Source organism: Rhincodon typus, chromosome 6 (assembly GCF_021869965.1).
Source record: "Rhincodon typus isolate 14 chromosome 6, sRhiTyp1.1, whole genome shotgun sequence".
Taxonomy (NCBI): Eukaryota; Metazoa; Chordata; class Chondrichthyes; order Orectolobiformes; family Rhincodontidae; genus Rhincodon; species Rhincodon typus.
Window position 1 is genome coordinate 62,983,950 of NC_063337.1, and position 13,518 is coordinate 62,997,467.

The window sequence follows — 13,518 nt, forward strand, 5'->3', positions numbered from 1 at the left end:
ACTATCTTCTCCAGTCCAGAACAAGGAACGCCAGCAGAATGAATCTAGCAGCACAGAGAGCACTCGAGCTTTTGCAACAGCAAGGAGAGAGTCGTATATAGCAGGTGCAACTCCAAAACACCAACTTCAACAACAATTGAAAGAAAAACTAAAACCCTGTGTCTGTGTGAGGCTACCCACTCATGCATCTTTTGTCTAATTAAAAAAAATACAAAGTTATTTGCTTTCTATGGAGCTGACACCACAGTACCAGATTTACAAACTCCTCTTCAAGAGAAACAGGACAGAACAAATCCTTCTTAAAAGCACATCTTATTATAATAGTTCTAATTAGTTGGAAAGTGGATACTGATGGGGTGGGGGGGGTGCATTTCCATGGGGAATGCAGCATGAACGATTATTGATAATTAACTGCGAGGCTTTGTTTAAATTTTAAAGCAGGCAGGTTCACTGTGATTGGTTATGGCATTTCCCCAAGAAAGGAGCCAGCAAATGACTGTTACCTATTTGGTTGAGCTGAAACAGGCATATTGCATCCAATGTTCCTTCTGCCTGCAAACCAGGAGCCTATATATTAATATACGTAGTCTCCAGTATTTGCAAGTGTTCCACACTGTGAGCCTGACTGACAATCTTAAATTAGTTGTCAGTGTAATTTTTTGTACGCTAATGTTTATCCAGATTATAAAGGAAGGTATCTGAAAAATAGCCAAACAGAATCAACCAAATTTAAACAAAGCCTTGCAATTAACGAGATAACAAGGTGTAGAGCTGGATGAACACAGCAGGCCAAGCAGCATCAGAGGAGCAGGAAAGCTGACGTTTCGGGCCTGTTATCCATCATTAATTGGTACACTGTCCTTGGCAGTGCCTCTACAAATCAAAGTCTATTTGCTAACCAATCAACATTCTCCTCACATGTGGTAGAAAGGTACTTTTCCCTTTGAATTGGTATTCTTGCTAAAGGTCCTGATGAATACACAACAAAACTTCAATAAGTTGTCATTTTCAGCAGTCATATTTCTCTAGAAGTTTATCACTGTTGTTTTATCACTTTGCCCTTAGCTGATTTGAAAAAATCAACTTAATTAGCAGGAATGCCGATAAATCAGTTAATATTAGTGTATCTATAATAATGTTTTTGCATTTACTAAGCAACAATAATCTAGTTAGCTGGTATAAGTCATGAAAATATAGTGAATGCACATATTGACTGTAGGAAATTGGAATGCCTTCAAACAGCAAATTGAGATGATCGGCAAACCTAATTTACTGCTCCAGCTTTGAAGAGTTGCTGTATCAAAGCAGAAAGGAAAAACAACTTCCATCAGTCAGAACTGAACCTTGCGTCTCCATAAGCTACTAATGAAATCTGAGGCAATGTAACAGTATTTGTTAACTATATTTTGATTCTATTGGGAGCTGACAGTGACGAGTAAATAATCTGCAGACAAGAATTGGGTCATATCTTCTAAAGGGTGAGTAACATGTCCGCCAGGTATGATTACTGCATTGGAAATAGGTAATCATTATATTGCAAAAATAGAGGATGGAATCTTAGAGGGGCCTGACCATCATAGATTATGATGAGAGGTGTGGCAGAATCATACACATGTTTAGGAAAGCCTATCTTGACATCAGGAAAAGCATGCTGCCTGTTTTAAATAGGTTTTGGTTATTGAGGCATGAGCCTTGCTACGTAGGTTGCCTATTAAGGGGGATTATTGCTTGTTATTGACCTTAATAACTGCAGACTAATTTCATTGCTATGTAGATTTCTGTTATACCGAGAGTAAACTGCATGGCAAGAAATCACAAGTGGGCACCTGATAATTTCAACTGACTGCTTTCTCCAAACAATCTCCATATTGGACACAAGGCACCAATATTTCAGGTTATGCTGCATGGGGAGCCGTGACATGTACCCTATGTCTACAGATATTGGCATCTGACTTGTGCCAGTCTCTAAGAACCCTCATGACTCATCTCCAGTCCACTTGCAGGATGCTTCCAAACTTCTGTGCTGCACCTTGGAATGCAACAGCAAGCATCTCTGGGCTGTTTGCCTTCTTTCTCAGTGCTGACTCACTTTGAACCCACCTGGATGCTCCCTGCATTGTCTTGCCTTGCCTTTTTGCGTCTTGCCTTACCTTTTTGCATCTTGCCCCTCAGCCAGAGATACCAGGCTCATAGTGCTGCTGTAATGCTATGCTCGTTGGCACACACACAAAACCAGGAGGCTTTTCATTGTTGTCAGCAGTCCTCAGTCGTAGCAAGGGAAATAGCCTTCAGTTAGGTGGTCCCATTACGGTAAGTCAAGGGCAGCCTCTGATACCAGTCCAAATTATGGTTAATTAGCTGCTTAAGGTGGATAGCATCAGGGTACTCTCCTCGTAAGGGGTGAGGAGCTGAATGTCAGGCAGCCCTCCATTTGTCTAGACTTCTTGTGGTCTATTTTGGGCTGTTTTCTTCCTGGGATGAGAGGGAGGTAGATATAATGGGCAATTGAAGTAGGTGGCAGAGCTGTTTTATTGCAGAAAGGAATGTGTCTGGAATGAATAGGCAGTGCACAGGGCATGGAGGGTTAATGATGTCAGGGATTAGGGTGGGTGAGATCAAGTGAGGGAAAATGTTACAGACAATAGTAAGAGTGGTAGAGCATGAAGTGGAGGTGAGTACAGTAGCAGAGAGAGAACATCATAGAATTCCCACAGTGTGGAAATAGGCCATTTGGCCCATTGAATCCACATCAACCCTCTGAAGAGCATGTCTCGCAGCTAATTCACCTAAACTACACATCCCTGGACACTATGGGCAATTTAGGACAACAAGTCCACCTAATCTGCACATCTTTGGACTGTGAGAGAAAACTGGAGCACCCAGAGAAAACACACGCAGATCGCCACGCAGTTGCTTGAGGGTGGAATTGAATCTGAGTCCCTGGTGCAATGAGGCAGCAGTACTAACCACTGAGGCACCATGCCACCCCTAGTAGCACTGAAGCTGGGAGAGTGGAGAAAATTATTGACCTTCTTCCTACATTGCTGTGCATTGCTCCAGATGGCTGATGTTGTGGCTGCCATTGCTGTCCAGGGGTAAGATGTCCTACTTCTGCACCACTTTTCCAGCAGGACCTCCAGATACCTGCCACAAAACGAGGTGCAAATTTTCCTTTCTCTGCCATGCCCAGGCCAAATATTGGGAGTGGTGCAGGGTAGCCTCAGGCTAAGTATACTTAGTCAGGGGGCAAAGCGGGCTTTAAAGATGGTATCAGTGCCAGGGATTTTGATCCATTCTGTAATATCTGGCGAGTTTTTCTAGGTTAAGTTTTAGAGTGGGGTTATAATCAAATCTGAGTGCTGCTGTTAGACTGGCATGAGTAGTTAACGAGGCAAGTTTGCTAAGATATGGTAAGAAAACCTGCTGTTTCATTCACTAGCCCAAAACCTTGCCAGTGTTGTACCATGGCTGAAGTGTGTACTACGCTACAAATATGATAATATGTTACAAATATGTTATCTCCATTGACACCAATAACTTGTTTAAAAATAGTTTTGAATTCCTAGTGACCAACTTAAATCACATGACCAGATTTCAAGTTTTAATATATCTGCGGCAACAGATGAATTATAATCAGTATCATCTAAACATTGTTTGGCAGACAACTAAGATTTAGAAAAGCTAATCGTTATTAATATCTTAATGTAACTAATAACCACATGCCGCCTACATATGTGCACATAATTGTAGTCTTTTCAAGAAATGATCTAAAATCATTCGCAGCTTCCAATTGTTCATTCCTCTGCATTTTGCTGAGTCATAGCATCAATAACGACGTATATCCTCTCCCTCGTCCTGCTATCTTCTGACTGAAATTTCGGCAGCAAAGTCCACTCTGGTGATTTCTTCTGTCAGCCTCTCCAGGGCACAGCTTTCAACATTGTTAAAGTGCTATGGACTCCTTCTCTTCAGCCAATGGACAAGCTTCCTGCAGCATTCTGCATGGTGGTTAACAATGAAAATAGCCTTTTCCCTGTGTGGACTGCCATAGCTGCTGTTTTCCTTCCCTCTCTGTTCCTGTTCAGAGTCTCTTAGGGAGACTTAAGTTGCACATTGGTGGTTAGAGTAATTCTTAGTGATTGTTGTCTGATTACAAAGTTAAATCTAATGTTGGGCATTTTGTTCTGAGTTTTGCAAGTTTGAGCTGTGGTCATGTTGCAAGGAGCTGTGGGTTTGATTTGGTTTGTTAGTCAAACAGATACAGTTCACCAGGCTTATTATACCTAAAATCACACCAGCACTTTAATTCATATCATATTTTACCAGTTTATAATTATCAGTTCAGTTGGATCTGAATGTACAAGGCATGATTAGTAAGTTTGTGGATGATACAAAATTAGGAGGTATTGTTGATAGTGAGGAAGGTTATCAAAAATTACAGAGGGATCTTGATCAGGTGGTGAAGTGGGCTGAGGATTGACAAATGCAATTCAATACAGGTAAGTGTGAGGTGCTGCACTTTGGAAAGTGAAACCAAGATAGGACTTATGCAGTAAATGGTAAGGTCCTGAGGAGTTTGTGAAACAAAGGGACCTAGGAGTACAAGTACATTGTTGAAAAAGGTGTCCCAACCAGACAGATTGGCGAAGAAGGCATTTAGCATGCTGGCCTTCATCGGTCGAGACATTGAGTACAGGAGTTAGGATATTATGTTACAGTTGCATAAGTTGTTGGTAAGGCCGCCCTTGGAGTATTGTGTACAGTTTTGGTCACCCTGTCATAAGGACTAGTTAAACTAGAACACAAACAGCAGTTCCTGGAAGCTCAGAAGGTTTGGCAGCATCTGTGAAGAAAAAAAATCAGATGCTGCTGTTCTTGATTTGTAGCATCTGCAGTTCTTTCAGTTTATATTTAGTTAAATTGTAAAGTGTGCAAAGAAGATTTACGAGGATGTTGCCGGTGCTAGTAGGCCTGAGTTATAGGGAGAGGTTGGCCATGAAAGGACTTTATTCCTTGGAACATAGGAGAATGAAGGGTTACCTTGTTGAGGTGTGTAAAATCATGAGGGGCGTAGATAGGATGAATGCATATAGTCTTTTTCCCAGGGATGGGGAATTGAAAACTAGAGGGCATAGGTTTAAGGTGAGAAGGGAAAGATTTAAGAAGGACCTAAGGGGCAACTTCTTCATGCAGAAAGTGGTGCATATATGGAATGGGCTGCCAGGGAAAGTGGTTGACGCAGATACAACAGCAACATTAAAAAAACATTTGGATAGGTACATGGATGGGAAGGGTTTAGAGGGATATGGACCAAATGTGGGCAACTGGAACTAGCTGCATGGGCACCATGGTCAGCATAGACCAGTTTGGGCCAAAGGGCCTGTTTCCATGCTGTGTTACTCAATGACTCTACAACTGTAAGATTTCACAGAGCTACTCATTTACAGGTGCTAGAAATCCCATATATTCTCACACACAGCCCTATCCTTTGCAGATAGAAAGACCAGCACCATCGCACATCCACCTTTTTCATCTGAACCAGAGCTTGAAGATGTCCATTTACTGGTGCATTCTCTGTGACAATACCTCTACTAATTAGAGTCCACTTGTTAACCAGTCAGTGCCCTGTGCTCATGCACTGTAAGTTGTTCCTTTTTAGATTTGGTCATTGTGCAAGTTTTTCCTGATGAATGCAAGATGAAAAAATTTGACTGTTGTCTTTTTTTGGCTATACTCAAATTGTGTATGATTATATAGTCATGAATTTCAAGAGATGGTTTAAAACATATCCATCATAACCATCTTATAAGACTTCAAATTTGTAGCAAAAGCTTCTTTGGCAGCACCTCCCAAAACTGCAATACTGGGAAGGACATTGTTTATGAGGACATCATTGCCTTCTTCATCTCCAAGTTATGTTGACTTGCTTAGGATGTATATTACTGCTACTCTGTTGCTAGTTCACAGTTGTGAAGCCCACTAACAACAGCATTGTGAATGTACCTTCGTCTTACCTATTAAATTCAGCTTAGTGTTTTTGAATGGACAGAATTATATAGGAGGAAGACGGATGTAGGCAAGAGATTGGTGAGGTGACCACTCAGTGGATGTGTGGAAAAGAAAAATTGCAGAATGAACCAATTTTAGGTGCTGCTTGTAATGAAACAATGATAATTACCTCAAGGAGCCTTTTAGAGAATGTTGAGAAGGACACAGTAGGGATCATTTGGAATATTTAAGAGAAATTCAACCTGAGATTGGTGATCAATCAGAACATTAGCAAGAAGAGTGACTTGGACCGTATCATCAATTGAGCATATTTAGCAGTTTATTAAGATCATTGATTAACTCTTTCATCAACATCACCACGCTGCCTTAGCCTCATATTCCTTGATATCGTTAATGACCATAAATATATTTGTTTAATTTTTGAACGTTCTCACCAACTGAGCACCCGCAGTCCTCCAGTGGAGAATTGTAAATATTCACCACCCTCTGGGTGAGGAAATTTCTCTTCCTAATCCTAAAAAGCTGATCTCTTACCCTGAGATGATAATTGCCAGTGCTGGATTCTCCATCTGTGGGAAGAGACCAGAGAGGGGAAGAAGTCTTTGCAGTCAAGAACAGAAACAGAGGTGTAAGTAGTGGACTTGGGTCTTGAAGCGTCAAAACTATTAACGGCCACAAAGGGAAATACATAGTAGAGATTAGGTGGAACATAAACAAAGTTGGCTGAGAAGACGATGTAAAATACTCCAAAGTTATGATCTGAAAATTTGGAATCAGGTATCAAAAATACCTGCATGGAGTCAGCTAGCTGGGAGATAATGGTGTAGTGGTAATGTCACAAAGGCCCCAGGCTAATGCTGTAAGTCCAAATCCCATCATGGCAACTGGGTGGAATTTAAATGCAATTACTCTGGAATTGTAAGGTAGTCTCAGTAATGGTGGCTACGAAACTAAAATCAATTGTCATAAAGGCCCATCTGATACACCAATGCCCTTCTTGAAAGAACCTTTGTCAACTGTACCTAGTCTGTCCTGCACCACACTCCAGATTCACAGCAATGTAGTGGTCTGTAAAATCACCCAATTCAAGGGCAACTGTCACTGGCCTTACCAGTGATGCCAACACCCCAAGAAAGAATAAATAAGAAGCTCTGCCCTTTTAACTTCAGATTTACTTATGGAGCAAGGCTATATCTAGGAAATATGTAGGACAAATTATCAATGGTAGCATTGGAGAAAGTTACTCCTGTAGAAATAGAGAGCAAGGGAAAAATAGGCAATTGATCTTGTGTCAGGAAAGACTAATCTTGGAGTTCAGTGGAACTGTATAGCGGGCTCAAGTGTTGCTGAGGTGGGACCCATTGCACCAGCAAAAGGGTGAAGTGTAGTGTAAGTGAAACTCATTAACCAACAGCTCCAAAAGCCAATGAGAGTCCATGGGACCACAGTAAAGTGGCCTAAGGATTGTCTGTAAGGTGGTTAGGAACAAACATGATTGGAAGGAGCATAATGTGGTTCAAAGAAAGCTTCAAAGGCAATTGAGGAATTTTAAAGGATGAGTGGGGATTGAGTGGTCACAGTCAGCAGTCACAGAAAGTAAATTGCAATTAAACTGTGTGTGTTTAGTCCCTTGGGAGTGGTATTCACAGCAGTATGAAACTAGCAGGAACAAATCACAACTAGTCCAGAGAAGAGTGAAATATCTCCGAAGCAGGAACTGAATATGGAAGAGGCATATAAACAGCTAGTAGAAAATAGGTAGTCCAACAGAAAAATCAGTCTCAGTCAATAAAAAATTTGCAGTCATTAATTATTTATCAAGTTCTTGAATCATCCTATGTTCTGCTAATCCAATGCCTCATCTACCAATATTTGACTTCTCTTCCTCTTCCATACTGAAATCAGAATTGGAATTCATCTCAATTTTGTTGTATTTGGAGAGTGCCTAAACACTCAACAGCCATGTATTTACATGTTAGGTGTTTTTCTAATTCCAGGTTGATTTTATGGCCAGGCTTTTCTACTTCAGTCTTGAGATATGAGACCCAGATCCTGTTGTCTGTTGACATAAGCCACAAAGTTCTGCGTAATGAAACTGTATTAGACTTCATGATTGAGCTGTACAACAGAGTTGGTGACCAGCATTTCAGTGATACCTGCATGAAAGAATTAGTGGGATTTGTTGTCCTTACAAGGTAAACAAACAAACTGGGACAGCTACAATTGCTAGTCAGCATATAAGTGCTTATTGTCATCTTTTGTTGTGATTACTAGTCATAACAACAAAGATGAAAATATTTTCAAAATTGAAAAAAAATTATAATCAGCAAAACAAAAATCAAAACTAAACAGTATTTGAAATCTTTAAAGTTAATGGTGGACCAGGCTGTTCACTTATTTGATGAAATTGTAATTAATAATTCCAGCTAATGTTGCAACATTTCATTTAATTTCATTAGTTAACATTGTGCAGTTAAAGGTTCTGAGTTAGAAGTTTTATCTGTTTTCTCGTTCATGTGATTTTGTAAATTCTGTTTGCTTTTTCTGTGTTATATTCTGAAAGAGAAGCTCAGTGGACGTTTCACCTATAAAAATGCAAGTATAATTCTTCAAAATTGAGTAACTACCATTGTATTTTCATGTATTTTGTTCCAAATTATTTGTTGTAGAACAACTAGCAATAATGTCACAGGATCACAGACAACCTTACACAATGTGCTTGCACATGAGGCTTAGAGGTAAAAGAAAGAAGGTTAATTGAGAACCGTGCCATTGACCAGTTGTTAATGAACTGCTTTTAGGTCAAGTCAATTGAATGGTCTTTGAAAGTCTGTAATACAATCTCAAATCAAAATATTAGTATTCTTGAGCATCTTTTTCATTTCCATTTCATTTCCATTGTTGATGATGAATTGATCTTGTAGCATTGCAGAAATTTGGATTGTCTGCTGTTGGGCTCAGTTGCCGGCATGGTAAAGATTCAAGACAATTTCAGTTCTCTGGATCTAACAACATTGTTACAGAAACATTGTTACATTATTCTTACTGTTATGGACTAGAACAAATCCCCTCAATATATATTGAGAAGATAGCCTGGACCTCAACTTTTTCTTATTTTTAAAGGCAAGTGTAAGCCATTGTATTCAGGATGCAATTAAATTGATCAAACTACCAGGCTTGAAGCGACACACACTTTATTCTTACACTACTGTAACAATACAAACAAACAAAGAAGAATTGGAATAACTTAACTCTTTTGGAAAACTCAACAGAATAATAGATTATTTAACAATTAAACAGCAACTGTCCCAATGTAGTAACATCCTGTAAACACACTCTTGACAAAGACAAATTCAGTTAAATAGATTGTCTCACTTACAATGCCCCAGTCTGGGAAGAAAAAACATCAAGAGAAAGCTATGTGTATGAGAGAGAGCACACAAGCGTTTTACTGTAGCAGGGAGAAATCCTTAGAATCCCTACAGTGTGGAAACAGGCCCTTCAGCCCAACAAGTCCACACCAACCCTCAGAGCATCCCACCCAGACCCATCCCCCTAATCTACACATCCCTGAACACTATAGGCAATCCACGTAGCCTGCACATCTTTGGACTGTGGGAGGAAACCCACACAGACACGGGGAGAATGTGCAAACTCCACACAGACAGTTGCGTGAGGACGAAATGAAACCCAGGCCCCTGGTGTTGTGAGGCAGCAGTACTAACCACTGAGCCACTGAAGCTTTTTAGCAACTTCTAAACCCCAAAAGCTGCTGAAAGTTAAACAAAAATCCTGGTTCTGTGAGAGCTTGACCCCATCCCTTCATGCTGCTTCTATTGTTCCAACATTTTTTAAAGAAAACTCCAAGGCCTCACAGGCTGTTAATGTTATTGGTTGGGAACAGACCACTCTCTACCTCTAACTGAACTTCTCTTCATTTTAAATAAAACCAGGACAAAATACACCTTTTAAAGCCCTGGTCCCATCATGTTACCAAACATGAATATTGACTTTCCATTTAGCTGAAGTGTTAGTGGAGATGTAGAAGAGTGAGTCCCCTACTCACTTTAAGGATGCGTCTTGACCTTGGCATTTGACTCTGCCTTGAACTATCCAAAGAATGGCTTGGAGTTCTGCTGCAGTTTTGCATGGCCAGTGTCCTAAATTTAGTCAGTTGAAGAAATGCAGAATTGTAAACTTAAAATAGCCATCGTTTATGAAAGAAAATCTTCTGCCCTTCTTAATAGCACTGAATCTCAGGTACGAACAAATCCCTTCTCTGTCCAACTTTGCTCAAGTATAAATAAAACGTGTTGTTTTGTCTCAGTTGTAGCTATAGTAGTTATAATAGGTAAACTCATTTTCGGACAGATGTACGCTCAATGTTGGCTCAGTGGAAATGCAGAAGTAGTAGGGGCTATTTGGGAGCAGCTGCACATTTATTGAATTATCCAACAATGCTAATCTAACTTGAAGAAAAATCTAGGTTGTCATTTTTATGTTAGGTTTTTACATTACTTCAGTGTTTGTTTCTCCTAGATACAATAACAAAACATATCGCATCGATGACATTGACTGGTCTGTGAAACCTACCAACAAATTCAAAAAAGCAGATGGAACTGAAATCACCTATGTTGATTATTATTCACAGGTGGGGAAGTTGAGCCATAATTAAAATAAGATACATTTTCTGACCAGCAAGGTCAGTGAACGCGTTAGTACAAGATTAAAAATATAATACAAAGGAATATATTATGCATATGTGAGGAAGTTGTATGTGAACTTTACTGGTAGTAGAATTTGCCAGCATGCTTTACGATATTATCGAGGCGCATTATAGCTTTATTGTATTTGATAATATGTGCTAGTTCAAATTCAGCACAAGAGAAGGAAATTTACCAGAAGAAGGAACAGTAATAGATAAACATTAGTCGAACAAAGTGGCTATCATTTGCAATTAATTTATTCTGCAGATAGCTATTTTGACCAGGCAATGTTCATTTGAGAATGAGAATACTTAGTGCTGGGCAAAGGTACAATAGTTTAATGCACATTTTTTTTTCCCATGATGGGATTATATGCATTATTCATTATTTCTGGTCCAGTTTTGGCTGTCAGAAGGAGCTGGACTAATTATGGAAAAGCAGAGAATTGTGCTTCAGGTGGAAAATAAAAGAAAGTGCCATTTAAAATTTAATTAAAAAGAGACCAAAAGTATTGGAAGGGGAAAATAGATAATATTTATCATTAGTCTTCATTCAAGAATGGCTGATACTCAGGGTCGTGAGTTTCTGCCATGATTTTCATGTGACTGCATGGACCGTATCTTGATCCACAGATCGTTGGGCCCATAATGCAAGATGTGTCACAAGGTATTAGAATTCAGAATGCAGGATTTAGAAAAATAAATGGAAACAGAGAAAATAGGAACAGGAGTATGCCATTCAACCTTTTGAGCTTGCCTTACAATTCAATAACTGATCATTCAACTTAGTATCCTGTACCTGCTTTCACCCCACGCCCTCTGATACCTTTAGCCCCAAGAACTGTACCTAATCCTTCTGAAAAACATTCTAAATTTTGACCTCAACTACTTTCTGTGGCGGAGAATTCCACTGGCTGAACACTCTCTGGGTGAAGAAATTCATCCTCATCACAGTTCCAGATGGCCTACCCTGTATGCTTAAGCTGTGAACACTGGTTCTGGAATCCCCTGTCATCAGAAACATCCTTCCTGCATTTATGCTGCCTCCTTTGTTTCTTCTACTTTCCTGCTCTGTTGTCACTCTGCCTCAGCGTTAAGGTGTTTGTTCTCAAAGCACAATGCAGCTTAATGAACAAGTTACTGCAATTTTCAACAATTGGTAGCAAGCTCCTTGCAGCCAAGAACCTGAGAGTGACTTTGAACTTTTTTTTTGTCCTTTCCTGGAATGCTAACTGTTGGAGAGTTGAGAAAACAATCGGGTAGAGTGAGACACGTTTTAGTCACCTGGATGCAGTCCCCAGTCCGTTGCAGTTGTTTTTGCAGGAGTTATGCCTGAATTCTTTTAGCGCTGGCTTCATGAAATTCGTTAAGATTTTTCTGAATGTTCCTTCGTTGAATCTGGAAAATGCAACTGAGACATTGCTGGTGGAATTTGTATACCGTTATTATATAACACTGATTCACATTTCAGATCTCACTGCAGTACAGGAGCATGAGATGACAACTACTCTGCACATTGCTATTTTGTTGACTTGCAGGGGCCTTTGTTGCCAATCACTAGTTACACAGTTTTTAAGGTTAAGGCAGCACAGCTGATGCAGTGGTGGATCACCTAGTCAATGGTGGCCATTTGAGAGAGATTGCTGATGAGGTATGGGAAATGCTCAACGTATTCCAGGGACACTTCTTCAACATATATGGGAGTTGGAACCTTTGACTGAGAAGATTTGCATGCATGTATGTTTTGTTTGGCAACATTTGAGAAGAGACTGAGTTTCTAGTATGCAGAGGTGATGAGATTGAGAGTGGCTTCAAATCTGATGTAGAGCAGGCAACGATATTGCTGTCATCCAGAAATTGTAGGTCATGTATATCTGTGGTGGTTAGTTAGTTTTGGCATAGAGGCAGCAGTTAGAATTTTCCTTCTAGACAATTCTTAGTGCTTACACAAAAGGGCAATTGATATTTAATGAGGTGAATAGTTACCATCAGGTAGATTGTAAATAGTGCGTGGCCATCATATAGTCTTGTTTGACATTGGTCTGGACTTTGAAGGTATCTCTTTCATAACTCCTGCTTGAGACAGTTGCAGTAATATCATCACATAGCAAATACAAGATTGTGATAAAGTTTCTTGGACATTCAGATCTCTGGAGCGCAATCCCTACAGTCCCCACAGATATACTATCTTCTACTCTGACTGTTGCATTATTGAAAGACTGTTCAGTTAGCTTTACTGACTAATGCATGTTGGTCTGCTCCACATGCATCTCTGCATGTGTTTCCAATATTCTCAAGGCTAAACTATAGTCTTCTGCCTCGTTCTCCACATGTTCCTATTGTCGCTCTTATTTCTACTTGTACCATGCTGCTTATGTCCAGTGAGAAGCAACGTCATGACACTCCAGAGTGTCAAGATCACTCCAGAGTTCTAAACTTCTTACACAACATTTACAATTTTCTTTTGGACTTTCTGGCCACAAAGGGTGCAATCTTAAGGCAATCTGGGCAACATGGGCTATGGCAAGATGTGTGCCAGAATTAGGTGACGAGTGCGATGAGGCCCATTTCAACAATGGGAGCAACTTGAGCCATGTTTTATGCTTTTGACAAATGGTGTGGTGAGAGTCTCACTGGGCACAAGCAAGTTGCCAATTGAAGGTGATTAACACTTACTAAATGCCTTGTTAATGGCACAGTTCACCTCACTAAATTTAGTCTCCCATCTTAACAAACTTACCAAACAAGCTTGATGTTGGAAAAACTCAACAAAGGCATCAGAAGATGTGCCTAGCTGATTCAGC

General features: G+C 40.0%; 1 protein-coding gene across 1 annotated transcript in view; it reads left to right on the plus strand.

The window, feature by feature from the left end:
- Positions 1 to 5,946: 5,946 nt before the first annotated feature.
- LOC109922731 (piwi-like protein 4) overlaps positions 5,947 to 13,518 on the plus strand; it is an 89,549-nt gene continuing 81,977 nt past the window's right edge. Inside the window, exons 1-2 of the mRNA XM_048598397.1 lie at positions 5,947 to 8,204; positions 10,549 to 10,660. Of these exons, the coding sequence (XP_048454354.1) occupies positions 7,972 to 8,204; positions 10,549 to 10,660 (345 nt within the window). The 5' untranslated portion in view covers positions 5,947 to 7,971. The remainder of the gene's footprint in view (positions 8,205 to 10,548; positions 10,661 to 13,518) is intronic.